Source organism: Dermochelys coriacea, chromosome 5 (genome assembly GCF_009764565.3).
Source record: "Dermochelys coriacea isolate rDerCor1 chromosome 5, rDerCor1.pri.v4, whole genome shotgun sequence".
NCBI classification, from domain to species: Eukaryota; Metazoa; Chordata; order Testudines; family Dermochelyidae; genus Dermochelys; species Dermochelys coriacea.
In genome coordinates, this window is record NC_050072.1 from 34,700,647 (window position 1) to 34,718,589 (window position 17,943).

The window sequence follows — 17,943 nt, forward strand, 5'->3', positions numbered from 1 at the left end:
CATCTGTCCAAGGCTGTATCCATCAACTTTCTAGATGCCTTGTAAGGCCCAACTTTTTGACCAGTAATTTAGGGACCTAGTGGATTGATATCTGCTACTACAGTGTTTACTTATTGATTCAAATGAGTATCTAGTACTTCTGTCCACCAGGTCCTTTATACTGATGCCCGTCACTTAAATATCTGGTCACCTCATACATATTTAAAAATGATGTAAAAACCTCCTCCTTTCTAACAGCTATAAATAAGTGCTTCATTTGAATTAAGCGGGGGGGAGGGAAGAGGAGTGAGGTCAAAGTAGTGAGTTTAGCACTAGCTTTGAATGTGGTGAAGTTAGTATTCACAGTTTTTCTAGAAATTAGTTTGATACCACAAGTCCCCTTTTCTCTGACAGTTGTATCTTCTATTCACAAGCATCACCCTTTTGACTGACTCCTTCATGGTTCCAGCAGAGGTCACGATTACAGTGGTAAAGGTAATTTCTCAGACGCAACAGCTGTAGCCATTTCCAGAGTGGGCTCTGAATACCAGGATTGGAACCCTGAACCAGATATTTGTAAAAAATCAAGACTGGAGCCGTGACCAGGTGTGCATCCCACAGAACAGGGGCTCAGTATTCCCGTCATTTGCTGTATCTATTTGGGCATAGCAGTGAGTAGTCTCTGGGCACCTGATGCAGTGAATCAACTTCACACTTCTAGGTGGATACCTTTCCCATGCCAGGAAAAGCTTATAGAGAACCGAGTTCTGTAAAGTGCTTTCCTCAGTCTTGCTTAAATTCAGCTTTAGGACCTTAGATAGGCAAACTGACAATGCAGCTCTGCGCAGTGTAAAACCACTTCACCTTCTGCATAGAATGCTTCGGTTTTCATCCTTCTTTGTTCTTTACATCAGCTACTGCTGGAGAATCATTTGGTCAAATTACAATTTAGCCCATCATTTCATTACAACATTCTAGCAGAGCAGAATACCAGCTACGTCTGCAGGCAGCTAATGCTGTATTTTCTCTCAAGTTTAATTTCCTAAAGTCAAGCTACTGTTCAAAGCAGCTTTCCACCCTTTTGATTATGGTCATTCTCACTTGATGATCAGTTGATTGGACTTCTTCTGAAAAAATTTTCTTCTTCTACTACTAGAGTGAGGCACACCCCTATAGAAACATGAATTGGTAGCGAAAGAAGCTGAAGCCACGGCTCTGCACTGCATAACAAACAAGTCCTGGAGTTCAGCCTGTCCCATGTGACTAGCTCAAATAGTAAAATCACCAGGCAGAGTGCCAACTTCTAGCTATTAACTTTCTTGTGACACAAAGATCTGCCAAAGATTTTGAGTGAAACCAGCACACTCTACTGGGATAGGGAGTTTGCTTGAAAAGACACCTGAGACGTCCAGATGGCACTGCTTAAAGGGAAATTATCTGTGGGTATAACTCGGGGGAGTAATTGGCAGCCTAATGGCCGTTTCTTACCTTAATGGAGTGCCTTTTCACAGAATGAGAGCCAACTGCTGCTTCTCTGCCAGCAGAAAGTTGTATTTAATACTACACATGGTAGAGATACTGAACAACCTAAAAATATTTTCTCATTTAAGATAATAGCACACTCCTTTATATAAACATGGAAGCATTTTTTCATATATGCTCTCGAAAACATCATTTGAAACTCAGATATTTTTAATCATGCTATTTTAATTCCTGAAGTATTAATTTAAAATAGTCTTTCTTCTGACTTTCAAATAGCTCTAGGTGTTGTATATCCAAAAAAGAATAAAATAAAACCTCATTATCCGCTCACTACATATTCCCTTCTCACAATTTTTCATGCACCTCTGCCACAGATATTTTTTAAAAAAAGGTTAATAACCTTTCTGTAACTGTTTTTTGAGATGTTTTGCTCATGTCCATTCCAATGTAGGTGTGCATGCATGTGCGCTGTCACCAGAAGTTTTTCCCTGAGTGGCATCCATCAGGTCGGCTCTGCGCCCCTTGGAGTGGTGCCCTCATGACGCAGTATATAGGAACCTGCCAACCTGCTGCCCCCTCAGTTCCTTCTTGCTTGCAACTCCAACAAGGGGTAGAAGGGTAGATTTTGGAATGGGCATGAGCAACATCTCGAAAAACAGGTTTCAGAGTAAATGCATCCGATGAAGTGAGCTGTAGCTCACGAAAGCTTATGCTCTAATAAATTTGTTAGTCTTTAAGGTGCCATGGGTACTCCTTTTCTTATCTCGAAAAACAACAGTTATAGAAAGGTTAGTAACTTTTTTCTTCAAGTGCTTGCTCATGTCCCTTCCAAAGTAGGTGACTACCAAGCAGTTACCTTGGTGGAGAGTTTGGAGTTCATTTGCATGCTAATTGAAGCACTGCTTTGCAGAAGCCCACATCATCTTTTGGCTTGTTGGGTGACAGCATAGTGTGAGGCGAATGTGCAGACCGATGACCAAGTCGCCACTCTGCAAATGTCTTGGATTGGGATTTGTGCCACAAACGTCACTGATGAAGCTTGCATACTTGTAGCATGCACCACTAATCTAGGAGCTGGGACCCATGCCACCTCGAAAGAATTGCGGCTACAGGACATGAGCCACGATGAGATATTTTGGGCTGCCTTTCATTCTGTCTGGTTGGCTATGAATAGTTGGGTAGTCTTTCTGAAGGGCTTGGTCCTTTCTAAATAGAAGGCGAGCGCACGCTGAACATCCAGCGAGTGATGCCTCTGTTCCTCCTGGCTAGCGTGAAGCTTTGGGTGGAAGACTGGGAGAAAAATGTCCTGGTTACTATGAAATTGAGACTACCTTCGGCAGAAAGGAAGGGTGGGGTCACAGCTGTACCTTGTCCTTGAAGAAGAGAGGGTATGGTGGCTGAGAGGCAAGGGCCTGGATCTCTGAGACCTTTCTAGCTGAGGTGTTAGCCACCATGAAAAATAAAGCAAAGAGCTGGTTGCCAGAGGTTCAAATGGAGGTCCTATCAATCTTGTTGGTACCAGGTTAAGGTCCCAAGGAGGCAGGCACGGGCGAACTTGTGGGTACAGACACTCCAGCCCTTTCAGGAATTGGCTACAGATCTGATTTGAGAATATCGACCAGCCACTCACCCAGGGATGAAACGCAGATTATGGTCAGATGGACTCTAATGGATGATACTGCTAAGCCTTCCTGCTTTAACTGAAGTAGGTAATCCAAGAGAAAGGGCAGCGAGGATCAGCAGGTGAGACTGCCTTCTGAAGCAACTAGATCGAGCATCTCTTTCACGTTGCCTTCTTGCTGCCCAAGGGTACCTCCTGTACCTGCTCTGAACATGATCGTTCCATCTGGCTCAGCCACAGAGCTTCCACGCATCAGGTGAAGAGATTGAGGCTCGGGCAGAGCAAGGGGGCATGGGCTTGTGAGATCAAGTCCAGGAGCAGTGGTAAAGAGATCGCTCTGTCTACTGAGAGGTCGAGCAAGGCTGTGAACCATTGCTGGAGAGGCCAAGCCGGCATTCTGAGAATCAGTGGCACTCTGTCTCCTGACCTTGGGCAGGACCTTGTGAATAAGAGGAGTGGGAGGGCACGCATACAAGAGTCCTCCCGTCCAGGGGAGGAGAAAGGCATTTGTGAATGAGCCTGGGCTGTGACCTCAAAAAGAGCAGGACTGTTATCTCATCACAAACAGGCTTACCAGGGGAAATCCCCACTTCTGGAAAATAGTGTTCAAGATATCTAGGTGAATGGACCGCTTGTGATGACTGGAAAAGGATCTGCTGAGATGGTCCGCCAATTCATTCTGTGATCCTGGCAAGTAGGATGCTTTGAAATGAATGGAATGGGCTATACAGAAGACCTATAAACTCAGAGCTTCCTGACATAGGAGAGGAGCGAGTCCCTCCCCACACCATTTGTTTATATCAGTGGTGGGTAACCTGCGGGCCGCATGTGGCCCATCAGGGTACTCTGATTGTGGGCCACGAGACATTTTGCTGACGTTGACCATCCGCAGGCATGGCCCCCTGCAGCTCCCAGTGGCCACGGTTCGCTGTTCCCAGCCAATGGGAGTTGCGGGAAGTGGCAGGTCTCAGAGATGTGCTGGCTGCCACTTCTCACAGCTCCCATTGACTGGGAACAGCGAACCGCTAGGAGCTGCGGGGGCCATGCCTACGGACGGTCAACGTCAGCAAAATGTCTCATGGCCCGCAGAATACCCTGATGGGCTGCAGGTTACCCACCACTAGTTTATATAATACATTGTTGTCATGTTGTCCATGAGAACTGATACATTATTGCCCTTCATGTGGGCTCAGAAAGCAAGGCAAGCTAAGCACATCGCCCTTAGTTCCCTCACATTGATGTGCAAGTCTAGCTTCTCCGATGACCAGAGGCCTTGAGTCCTGAGGTTCCCCAAATGGGTTCCTCATCCCACATATGAAGTGTCTGTGACTAGTGACAGTGAGGGGGCAGGCTTTGAGAAGGGGACACCTGCACATAGTTTCTCCGGGTCCAGCCACCACTGGAGTGTGGAAACCACCCACGGGGGAAGCAAGAGCACCTTGTCCAGATGATGGTGGCCTGATGTGCATACACACACACACGAGCCAAAATTGGAGTGGTCTTAGTCTCAGCCTTGTGTGTTGCACCACATAGGTGCACGATGTCATGTGACCCAGAAACTTCAAGCAGGTTCTTGCTGTAGTGATGGAATGCTCTCAGACTCAGAGCCCTTATCGCTCTGAAGTGGCTCTCAGGAAGAAAGGATTCTGGGTCGAGTTGAGTCCAGGATCACTCCTGTGAATTCTATTCTCTGGCCTGAGGGAGGAGAGGAAAATCAATTTTTGCATATTTATCATCAACCCAAAGTCTTGAAAATTTGACTGTATCAGCTTTGTGTGTGTTTCCACTTAGCCTCTGGAATGACCTCTGATCAGCCAGTTGTCCAGGTATGAGTATACTTGCACCCTTTTCCTCCTCAGGAAGGCTGCCACAACTGTCATGAACTTTGTGAACATCCGTGGGGCTGCTGAGAATCGTAGATACTTCCTGAGTCTCCAGAAAATAGTGATATGAAAATTCAAATCCTTTAAGTCGAGGATCCAGAGAGTGGGATAATCAAGGCCTTCAGCTTCATGAATCTGTTGAGGTTTCGCAGATCCAAGATAGGCCTGAGGTCACCATTGGTCTTTGGGATCAGAAAGTAGTGGGAGCAGAACCCTCAGCTCCTTAGGGGACCTCCTCCACTGCTCCTTTCCATAGGAGTGACTGCACCTCTTCAGAAACACTTCTCATGAGAGACTTCTGGCCCAAGAGGGACGGGAAGGGAGGATGGGAAATAGGGGAAAGACTGAATTTCAGGATATATCCCACTTCCACCACGTGGAATACCCAATGGTCCCTGGTAATATCGGTCCATGCCCCATAGAAGTGGGACAACCAGTCTAGAAAGGAGAGATAGGATCTAAGCATTGTCCTGGTATGCTGTCCTCAGGTGTACCCTCAAAAGGTCTGCTTTGGGTCTGATGCATGTCTCAAGGGGGCAGGTATCTGAGACAACGAGCAGTGGGGTGGAGGACGTCTCTTGTGGCACTTATTCTGCCTCCTACGAAGTCCTGTCTTTGTTGCTATTGTGGAGGGTAGAACAAGCCCATCAGTTGTGGTTTATAATGCTTTCTTGTGGGGGCTGGTATGTGAAGGCCTAAGGACTACAAAGTAATACTTGAGCCTTTTAGACTATAAAGCTTTTAGTCAGTTTCCTCCGAGAAAAGGGAGCCCTCCTCAAATGGTAGGTCCTGAACGGTCTGTTGGACCTCATATGGGAGTCCAAAGGCCTGTAGCCAGGAACACCATCTCATAACGACCACTTAGGCCAAGGAATGGGCAGCGGCTGTGTCCAGGGCCACTTGGAGAGATGCCTTGATAACTCCTCAACTGTGGCTGAGAATCACCCCTGGATTCCAGCGGTAGGAGCTCCCTCAATTTCTCCATGGCTGACGGGAAGATAAACCCGTATCAACTTAAAAGGGCCTGATGGTTAGCTATTTTCACCTTAATGCAACATTCTGAAAGACAGTTAACTGCTCCTGCATAGAACTCTGGTGGATAAAACTGAAGCAATATGGACAATTTCACCAACAACTTCAATATCACGGAAGTCCAGAAAAAGGATAATAGCATGACAAATACTAAAAACTCTTAACACCACAGAACATCCTATTACCTCTGAGCTGTATTACAAAAATCTGAACAGGGAATAACAAAGAACACTTGTCCTTAATCAAAAATAAACACCATAAACATCCTCCCTCACCAATAAGGCTTATGGGGAAAAAAGTATGTTAACTAAATAAACTGCTCTGAAAACATATAGGCTGAACTATCCTTCCATCTGCTGTGTTAGGTAACTGTCTTCAATTATTTTTAATCTGTAAATGTTTACATTTCCCAATTAAGGCATATATCCAACACAATTCATTGAAAATTAGTAACAGCTGATCGCTACATAACCTATTACTTTAATTTATAACGTTAATGTTTGATATCTTAATTTAACAGATGGGTTATCTTATGATGTGCTTATTGAACCATCACAAGATTTCATTAAAATTATATTCTACACAGTATACTGTGTTTTTATATCCACATTACTCAGTTTAGATTGGTTTTAAAAACCGATCAGTAGTTATTTGAAAAATACCGAGATGTCTGTTCCTACCACAGTGATATCAAAACAAATTACAAATATCTTTGACATTGGGAGATAGAGTAAATAGCATACAAGCAGACAGCTGAAAATCGAAAAAAGCATAGTTTTTAATATGTCAACTTAATTTATCGTTTATGATTAAATGTCCCATTTTTTATAAAAATTTAGATTTGAAAAAGCCAGGAAGTGAAACAGAGCCACAATTAGCAACTAAGTAAGTGAAAACAGGATTACTTTTATTGGCTATTATCTCATAAAATTTCCCCAGATCTCTTAAAAAACTTCAGAACTTAAGGCCCCCCCATGAGGGGAATGTAAAACAAATTAGGTACACTTACATTTCAGTACAAGTAAAGAGATCTACTGTGTACTTTTACAAATTCTCATTACATAGTTTTTGAATTAAATTACTCATGGCTTTGCTTTTTAACGCTATGGACATTTACTTAAATGTTTAATAAAAGGAAACTGAACATGTTGGAAATCTCTAGCAATTACATCTCCCCAAAGTTAATACAACAAACATCTGTTGCTGAAATTGCTTGGCTCTTGTATAGTTTTGTAAAGAATTTTTGCTGCAGATAAGTATTTCTTCATAATTTCCACTGTTCCATTCAATTCTTAAACATTTTGTTTTTTAATTACACTGCAAGGGGTCCTTCTAGGTATATTACAGAAAAGGAAACTATGCAGTCTACAAGACTCCACATGTCCTTGGAAACCTCAATATATTGCCTTTGCCCTGTGACTTAAATTTAGTGCATAACCTCATTAAGTGCAAGACAAGAGTTTTGCACAAACATTCATATTATTGAACAATTACATTTCCTTTATTTTCAAAAATATAAGTTTAAAATATATTTTAAAATGATCCTTTTGAAATCAATAATGATGACCTAATGATAATTCAGCAGCCCATTTCTTTTGTTTTACTCTTTCCAAAATCAGTAATAAAAGTAAAGTGAATTCTTTAAGGAAGCAGTTAATCCCTCTGTTTCAATAAGTGCATAATTCATTATGTAATGTCTGCATTTTTAATTCAATAAGCATAGAACATAAATTTTCTCAGGAATAAGTAACTGATAAGCTTTTATGCCTTACTGTCTCCTTAAATTAACCATAATACTCCTTATTCAATTAGTTTTCTATTATTCTTCTGTAAAGTCAACTATTTCAGCAGAGATGGAGTCTTCTTAGTCCATTCTCAATATATAGTTCCACAAAGTTTGTATTAGTTGTGTATTTCAAACAATTCTTATGTCCACAAGTTTCACCCAAAACTCAAAATTAACAGGTAGTCAAAGCTTAATTTAAAAGAAAAATACAAACAAATTGTGTTTAAAACATACTGTGCAAATGTGTCACGTTACAATTCTACTGGAAGCACATCAGGATAAAATGATTATTCACCTTTTGTAACAGTTGCTCTTTGAGATGTGTTGCTCAAATCCATTCCAATTAGGTGTGTGCGCCACATGCAGTCATTGGAAAGTTTTTCCCCTAGCAGCACACATCAGGTCAGCTGCAGAGAACCCTGGAGTGGCGCCTTCATTGTGCTCAATATATGACCCGGCCAACCCGGTGCCTCCTCAGTTCCTTCTTGCTAGTTACTCCAACAGAGGGGCGGGTTTGGAATGGATATGAGCAACACATCTCGAAGAACAGTTACAAAAGGTGAGTAACCGTTTTTTCTTCTTAGAGTGATTCCAATTAGGGGACGCCCAAACCTTATCCAGGCGGTGGGGTTGGAGTCAAGAAAATGCCGATTGAAGCACACCTCTGCCGAAAGCCAAATCATCTCGGGCATGCCAGATGATGGCGTAGTGAGAGATGAAAGTATGTGCCAAGGACTATGTTTCTTGGATTAGGACCTGGGCCAAGAACTCCACTGATGGGTCTGGGCCCTCGTGGAGTGTGCCGTAAGAGTCGGGGCCAGTACTTTGGCCAGCTCGTAGCACATGCGGATGCACGACATGATCCAGCAAGATATTCTTTGAGATGATACCGGGAGCCCTTTCATCCAATCTGCCACCACTATGAACAACTGGTTCGACTTTCTGAACGGCTTAGTGTGCTCATTGTAGGAAGTTAGTGCTCATTGAACACTGAGGGAATGTAGCCGTAGCCTCTGCTCCCAGTTACTGTCATGAGGCTTAGGGAAAATGTCCTGACTGGTGTGGAAGTGCGACACCACCTTGGGGAGAAAGGCCAGGTGCGGCCTGAGTTGCACCTTATCCCTGTGGAAAACCATGTAAGGTGGGTCAGAGGTGAGGCCTTTAGCTCTTGAACGTGTACCTGACCAAATGGATTTGGGACTGCACCTGTGTCCTGGTGTGGCGCCCCGAGCAGCCAATTGTCAAGGTAGAGGTATATTTTCACCTGCTGTCGATGGAGAAAAGCAGCCACGACCGACATGCACTTGGTGAACACTCGGGGGGCTGTTGAGAGGCTGAATGGTAGGATAGTGAATTGATATTGCTTGTGGTTGACCATGAAGCGTAGGAAGCGCCTTGTGTGTTGGATGAATTGCTATGGAAGTACGCATCCTTCATGTCCAGGGTGGCATACCAGTCTCCCAGATCTAGGGAGGGGATAATAGTGCCCAGGCAGTCCATGTGGAACTTCAACTTTACCCTGAATTTGTTGAGTCCATGCAGATCTAGAATGGATCTGAGAGCCCCCTTGGCCTTGGGGATTAGGAAGTATTGGGAGTAGAATCACTTGCTCCTTAGCTCCTGAGGAACTTACTCCAATGCTCCCATGGTGAGGAGCGTCTACACCTCCTAAATAAGAAATTGCTTGTGAGAGGGATCCCTGGAGAAAGACGGGGAAGGGGGGTGAGAGGGACGATAGGAGCAGAACTGGAGAGAGTACTTCTACCATGCGGAGGACCCAGCGGTACAAAGTTATTTGGGACCAAGCACGGTAGAGTGGGACAGACAATTCAAAAAGGACGGAGAAGGATCCGGGAATGGGGCTGGTGCGCCGTCCTCCGGTGCACCTTCAAAAGCCCTGCTTGGAACCCGATGATGGTTTAGTTGGGCCCTGGCCAGAAGGCGGGGTGGAAGGCTTCCTTCTGCCATTCCTGCCCCTTCTCCTGTAAAATTCCTGCCTCTGCCGACAAGGATAGGAGCACTGCTGCTGCCCTTGGTAGTGGGAGGGTTGGAGGCCGGGGCCTGCCAGATGGTCTTGGCACTGGCCTGTATAGTTTTGATGAGGGGCAGAGCTACCCTTGAAGAACGCTCTGAGTATCTAGATCCTGCATCAGAGTCTGAAGATCAGGATTGGGACCGCGAAGGCCTGGCCGGTGCTGAGCAGCGCCACGAGGCTGGAGCTGCGCGGGGGAGGGGAGGGTCACTGAGCAGCATCGGGACCAGTGCCGTGTCTGGGACCTGCCTCACAATGGGGGATCAATGTGTGGATTGGCTTCGTGATCAGGAGCGCTGGCACAACTTGGAGCAGTGCCGTGACTGCAAGCGGTGCAGGGACTATCAGCGGTGCCGAGGGCCGGAGCATCACTGGTTTGCCTCGAGACGGTGCTATATGATGTGGTACCGGAGGCTTGGCGTGAATACTGGGTGACCTCGGCACTGTAATGGTGATGAGGTCCCTTGCAGCAACAAAGGTATCTGGGGTGGATGGCAGCTCCACCTCCTCAATAATCTGGGCCGGGGAGTCCAACAGCACCCGTCTCGATGGTCCCCCTTGTGGGGCTGAGCTCGATGGTGCTGGCTCCACAGACTTCAGCACTGGGTGCTCCTCACGAGGACACGCCCCATTGGCTGGCTCCAGAGGGGTGGACCTCTGGGACGGAGAGCTGCTCCTCCCCTGCTTCCAGTGCCATTTCTGCGCCAGGGAATAAGAGTGGTACCAGGTTAATCCTGCCAGTTTCAGTGCTGTGGAGCGGCGGTGCCATGGGTCTCTGCCAGAGTCCTTCCGTGGTGCCACTTCCACCACTGTTGCCATGGCACTATACATTGAAGAACTTGGCGCTAGGTCCTGCCACGCCTCTATAAAGAGATGCTTGAGGTAAAAGACTCGCTCCTTTTTGGTTCTGGGGCAAAATCCTTTACAAATCTTGCACCAATTGGATTGGTGAGCCTCCCCCAGATACTTTAGACAAGTGTCGTGGGGGTTGCCCATTGGCATGGGCTTGGAGCAGGACTTGACCCCTGGGACTTGAGTACGTAAGCCCTTTCAAGAAAAAGTAGTCGGGACAGAGGGTAAACCCCCCAGCCCAACTGCTAAATACTAACTAACTAATACATTTAAAGAACAAAACACAAACAAGGCTAGGAAAACATGTTAGAACTTGCTAAGCAAGATGGCACAGTTCCAACCACGGTCACTGGAGGTAAGAAGGAACTGAGGCGGCACTGGGTTGCAGGGTCAAATATTGAGGACCATGAAGGTGCCACTCCAGAGGGCTCCACAGCTGACCCGACAGGGGGAAAACTTTCCAATGACTGTGCATGCGGCGTGCGCACACATAATTGGAATGGATATGAGCAATCACTCGAAGAACAACTGCTATTGACACCACATGTATCATTATACAGAACAGAAAGTGAGGGGAGGGGAGTGGGAGGAGAGGGAAAAAAGAAGATGGAGGACGATTAATATTGGCCCTAATCCCACAATTGGATCTGTGCAGACCCAAAGGCATGCCCACAAATATCCCACTGTAGGATGGGATCTGCTTCTATAACTCTCTGTAAAGCTAAATAATCTGTAAAGCAGAGTACAGACATAGCATGAAAAGACTGTGGAAAATGAACAAACATGTCATACCTATAAGCATTATAGACTGAATATTCAAGTAGTCATTTTTATAATCAGAAGCTTCAATCAGTACACATCTACACCACACCTTTAAGAAAAAGCTATACTCCACATTGTTTTAAAAAGATACATTTGAAGCATTAGAAGGATTACAGGAAAAAGTGGAGGAAAAACCTTTAACACAGTAGAATCAATTTCCTTTATGTGAAAGGTAAAGTACAGTATCTTATCATCATGTTGTAATGACTGAGAACATAATTTACTACAATACTGAAACAATGTTGATAAAAAAATCCTGCACACAAAATCTGTATTATAATAAACAGTTGTTAGTGATCAATAGTTGTTCCTTGTTTCTCATCCTCCTTGTAACCATGAGAATCCTCCAATCCAAAATTGAGGCGGGGGAAGGTGATTTTTCTCTCTCTCTTATCTTTAGACGACCACATACTACTTACAGCATGTTTGTGCCACATTAAAAACCAGGGCCAAGAATTTCAAAAACAAGTGCCTCAAAGTTAGGTTTCAAAATAAACGTGCATGCCTGTTTTAGAACAGTGCTGGCCACCCAGCTGTACCTGGGGACATAGTGAAATTTTAAAAACAACAAGGTTTTGGAAATAAATATTGCACTGTTGAACCCAAGGTGCTCAGCACTTTTGAATAATGAAGCAACTTATTTAGCAGCACCTAACATTAGGTAGTCGTCATTTAAAATTCTGCCCTGGAATAGGGTTGCTAATTTTGGTTGGATGTATTCCCGGAGGTTTCATCATATAACAATCTTTAATTGCTCGAGACTCCAGGACAATCATGGAGGGTTGGCATCCCCACCCTGAATCATATATAATATGGATTCAATTCTCTCAAATTCTATTCCTAGATCAGCCATTATCTTGCTGCATCTTCTGGGGCTTGTAAGATTGTGTAGCTCAGTTTACCCTTTATGTAACATGGATATACACTAATTCCAATTTCAGAGAATAGAGTAGAGCTTGATTTTTGTATAAATATCAAGTATTTTTACAGTGCAACCTCAATTACCTAAGCCTCATTTATTCTCAGCATCTCATCTTAAAAGTGGCATTATATCCCCAGACATTGTTTACATTAAAAACTATACCACTTGTCTGATTCTAACCTAAATAACATTCATATTCTCCATTCCGTTGGCTGAGGAGATGTGTGACATGAGACAGTGTTGGACCAGTACAGGAAGGATGTAAGTACTATGCTGCACAAATAGTAGCTGGTGTAGTGTGGATAAAGGGCTTTTGCATTCCGCTTCATCAGTATTCCTTGCAAGTTCATATTATTTTTGAAAAAACAATGTGTAAAAAAGTAAGATTTTTAATATGACAGCAAAATATCCCAATTATGATACTAAAGCAGTTTTGACTTTACTGTAATGAAAATCATCATTCACAGGACAAACATTCGTTTCACATAAACCTTTTATCATGCAGAGCGTCTTAACGCTTACACAAAGAAGAAGATCGCACAGTTGGTTGCATTTCAGGATAACTATAAAAACTCACTCGGTTAAAATTTAGTTCAAAATACATTACTTCCTACAATTTTTTTTTTTTTTTGTAGACCATCTTCTGAAAAAACACTACTCTCAACACTGCTCCTGTAAGACAGCACACAAGACAACTAAAACAAACATTTTTCAGTGACTGCTAATAGTACTGAGTGCTGAATTTATTGAATGGAACAATTAAAGGATTCTCTGTATGATTACTGCAAGTTAGGCAAGGATATCACATCTTAGATTAGGAAATTCAAAATAGGATTTAAGAATAAGAATTACAACTTGACTCCCATGTAAGTGGATAGCAGATAAGAAAAAAGCTTTTACATAAAAGCTACACATGGTTGCAAGCGTAATATATAGCTTTAAGCAATGGTGACGACTAAGATAATGGGGATAGTGCTAAGGAGGATAAAAATAAAAATCGAGATTAAACTAATAGCTAACAAACAACAAGTAAAAAAAAAACTCCCAGTAGCTTTTGGTAAAAGCAGTTAGAAACGTCTTTTCTCCCTTAAGCAAAAGAAGGTGAAAGCAGGAGAATTATATTCATATCCAGTTCTTTTACAGGTTCTGCTCTCCAAGAAGACTAAGAACATTTAGTGTGATCAGCACAAAATGCACTTGAATAATGATGTGCTTTCTATCGCAGTGTGCAGACAGACAAGATGCTGCCATGTTAACATACCTCTTGTACTGAGCGAGCTGCTGGCTTGTCTTGATGATTGGCCAATATTAAAAATGGCAGAGTACATAACTGTGGGTGCTGAAGAGCAGAATGTAGTTCATTCCTCGCCGTTTCTAGATCATCTTCTGAGGAGGCACTGTCTAATACAAATATTACCCCTTGGGATCCTTGGTAGTAACGACTCCAGTACTTCCTAATAGTGTCAGCCCCTTTCAAAACAATAATGAAAACTAATTAAAAACATGGAAAGTTAAATAGAATCAAAATTTCCTGCCAGATAACCCTACCACTTCAAATGGATTAAAGCAATGGGACAAATTTTGTCTTTACTATACATTCTGTGCAAACCATTGAAATCAAGAACATTTGTCAGTAAGGGCAGAATTTGGTTGCCCTTTCTCTAAAAGTTTCTGCTCAATTAGCTTGCCATCAATCTCTAAACCTGCTTCAGGGCCACCGACTCCCACACCATTCCACTTACAAATAATGGTCCCTCTTCCCATTTTTACTGTTGTCCCACTCGTTCCTCTGACTGCAGCTCCACAGTTTCATCATGTGATGGTGTGTGCTTGGCCCTTTGAGGCTCCCTGCTGGAGGTCTTGTGGTCTTACCACACCCCATCCCAGAAAAGGGGCAGTGAAGGTGGGTCCTCCAGGCCTACCTAGAAGGGCTGCAGGAAAGCAGCCAATCAGAATGCAGCAGACTCAGTTAAAAGGCGCTGGAGGACCTGAGAAGATTAGATCCTGGCTGGGACCAGAAGACTGAGGAAGTCCTGGAAGATGGAGAAACATTTTGGGAAAGGAGGGTTGGGGGAGGCCCTGCTCAAGCAGGGAACAGAGAGAACCCAGGAAGGTGATGGGACCAAGTGGGAAGCAGCCTGGGGAATAGCTGCAGCAACCAAGTAAAGGAAGCTGTATGTGGCTGCTGTCTATAGGGTCCCTGGATTGGGATCCGGAGTAATCGGCAGGCCCGGGTCCCCCTGGTCACTAGAGAAGTGACCTAAGCCACAAGGAGGGGATAAGACACTTCATTAAAAGCCTAAGAATGGGTCTGGGAGTTTGAACAGTCCCCGGGCTGTGGCTGAAGACCCTGCAGAGGGCCAACCATGCTTTGAACTTTGTTACCCCAGAAGGGGGTTGAACTTCAAGGAGTGAACTGGCTGGAGAGCTGGGACAATAAGAACTGATAACTGCAGAGTCTCCTGGGGGCACTGCTCTATACCAGGGCAGGCACAGACTTAGAACTAGCCAAGAAGGCGCTGAGAACTAAGCCCAGAGACTGGGCTACAGACATTAACAAGGGAACAGGGACAGGCCCTGTTGGACCTTTTACCCCAAAAGAGATTAATCCATCCATTCACTTATTAACTGAGTGACTTAGCCAGAGGGCTGAGCCACCGAAGACCTGCCTGACAAGGGCAACAGCCAACAAGGGCACCATGAGCAAAGTGTGTGTTTGTGCAGGTTTGCACCGAGTCAACAGGAGGCGATCACGAGAAGTGAGTGCGTCCCGTCCCACGTCTTTAAAGTGGAACTTTGATTTTATGAACACCAATCTACAAATGACCAGCTATATGAACATTTTTTCCCCAAGGGAGAAAAAATACACTCACACAAGTGATGATGAAGAAGAACAAATCAATGTCCCTTCATATTCCAATGCCTTCAATGCATTGGAAGTCACTTTGCAGAGGGTAGTTTAAAGGACAAGAAAGTGATGCAGTGCACCATACAGTAACTTAAGCACCATACATACTATACATTGAGATGTTCAATTATATGAACTTTTCAATCACAATTAGTTCTTAAACAGGGGTTCTATTGTGCTTGTGTGTTCTCTGTCATTCATTTGTAGACTTTCTGTGGAAGGAATCTGATTTTCTCATATGTCTGAAGTGCTATGCAACCCTACAGTGGTATTGTGCAAAAAATATTTGATTTAAAAATATAAACAAAGCCTACCATTTATTTTGTAATTATATATTTAGTTAGTGGAATGGTGACATGAAAACAATTCACACAAAAATGTCTGACTCAATTTGCTCTGTCAGCCTGTAAGGCCTCCCAAGAACTCTGCCTCCTCTAGCAGAGACTACATGATTTAGCCTTCAGCAACAAAACATCAGTCCTGATACCATCTGAGTACGAGTTCTTTGGGGCAGGGACTGTTCCTTCTCATCTGTCTGGGACTATCATTAAAAGGGAACAACAATAATAGTACAGGGTGCTTGATGAGTCAGGAAAAAAAAAGAAAAGGTAGTTCGGGGGTAGGGGGAAATGCTGCTCTTTACATAAAGATAACTATTTTGAGAGGAGAGAAGTGAAACTATTTATATTGACATACTGTGTACACGTGTGCTGGCTATTGGTTTTAAGGAAATCTCTGCATTTCTGAAACAAACATTAAATTAATTATGCCCAGGCAAAGTTCTGAGTAAGGCAACTTAATGTAAATACAATGGAATATTTTAGGACAGTGTTATATAGTTTTCAAAAGCATCTACCTTAAAACATGTACTTATGTTGTGTACTGCTCAGCAAGACAGGTGTTTTACATTAAGTCAGGGTGAAGAGGTCAACATTTAGAGCACACCTTCCCTAAAAAGGTTCACAGATCCACATGATCATAGCACTTTTCAAAGTGTAATTACAATACATTCTGCACATAGCCATTAAAAAATAAACCCTTCCTAGCACTAATCTGCCTTCTGTTTCTTTGTCCCTCCCTGTTGGTTACTCCAGTCATAACAGTAGTGACAAATATTACTACACACTTTTCTCAGATCTTTTCAAAACCCTGAAAACCATGCTTTTTAGGTACAAAAAGGCTGTTATTGTGTAAGTTCTGAATCAAATTAGACCTGACCAGACTTTTTCTGTGAGAGACCCTTAAGAAATGGTTATTTAAATCTGGACAAAACAGGCTTAATATTTTGAAAAATGTTGCTTAAATTCACTATTAATTCAGCCTCACTTATACACCAACAGTTCGAATACAGCATGATTTTCTATATTTTAGAAACAACTTAGATTGTACAGCATGTTGATGGAAAGTTCGATTATACTGAAACACTATTACGGTTCCACACCCAACATCCCATAAATCTCTTCTTCTTTGCTCTGCCTGCAAAGGGTTTCAGTGTTGCTTAAACTCTACAGCTCTTCCATATGCCCCTCAGTGTCATTTCCAGGTACAGTGAGTTGCCTCAGGAATCAATGCAATCTTTCATTAAGCCAGAGAGTTTGAGACACCAGGAGCAGAGATTCTACAGAAACCTGAGACTGTACAGTACATCAAGATGGGTTTTATATTACATGCTGGCCTACACTACGCCCTTCCCCACCACCACCTTCTTCATCCTTTCCTTTCTTGAGTTTATTTCTGGATAAAGATTCCCAAGACTTCTGCTTCCTGGCTTTTTCTTACCAACAGGCTGATGTTGGTTTCTCCTAGCATTGCAGTTTAGGTGGTACTACTGCAGCTGTGCACTAGGTGTCACAGGGATGAATCAGCAGACTTGTTTCCAGAAGGAAACACTCCAAGGGCAAGTCTACATTACAAACTTAAGTCAACTTCAGTTAAATCGACATCCAGCTGCTGCAATAAGTTGGGACTGCGTATTTACACCACACTCCTTGTGTCGGTGGGGCTCCTCCTCACTAGCAGCGTTTGCATCGATGCAGAGAGCAGTGTACTGTGCATAGCTATCCCAAGAGTGCAACTCACCAGAGGGATTTTTGGGAAGGACTTGCAATGCCTCATGGGACCAAAACATTCTTACAGAGGGGACTGGGAACATGGCTTCAATGTCCCATGATGCCATTTTCTCCCTCCCTCCCATGATTTCAACTAGAACCCATGATATTTCCTGCCTTTTTTCAAAAGACTGGTATAGCTGCACGTATGCCACATCCCAAGAAGCATGGACCCCCGCTTAGCTGTGCACTATTGTTGTGAGCATTACAAACACCACGTGCCTTATCCTGCAGTATTTCCAGAGCCACGAGAGGAGCTGCTACATGGAACATTGCAATGTCCTTCCAGCAGCTCTGCTGGAAGTCATAGAATGAAACAATTCCCGGTTTCTGCTGGCAGTTGCATAGCAGCTGAACATGAGAGAGCACAGTTTCTGGTCCCAAGAAAAACACTGACTGGTGGTATTGCACTGTTATGCAGTTATGGGATTGTGATCAGTGTCTGCCAAACTTTCGTATGTGCAAGACCACTTTCCAGTAACTGTTGTGGGGCTCTCCCCAGCCCTGCAGTGCAGT

General features: G+C 43.7%; 1 protein-coding gene across 5 annotated transcripts in view; it reads right to left on the bottom strand.

Annotated features, from left to right (window-relative positions):
* ARL15 (ADP ribosylation factor like GTPase 15) overlaps positions 1 to 17,943 on the bottom strand; it is a 333,479-nt gene that overhangs the window by 171,648 nt on the left and 143,888 nt on the right. For all 5 annotated transcript variants that reach the window (XM_038403024.2, XM_038403022.2, XM_043514388.1 and 2 more), the window contains one exon: positions 13,673 to 13,881. In XM_038403024.2, the coding sequence (XP_038258952.1) occupies positions 13,673 to 13,881 (209 nt within the window). The remainder of the gene's footprint in view (positions 1 to 13,672; positions 13,882 to 17,943) is intronic.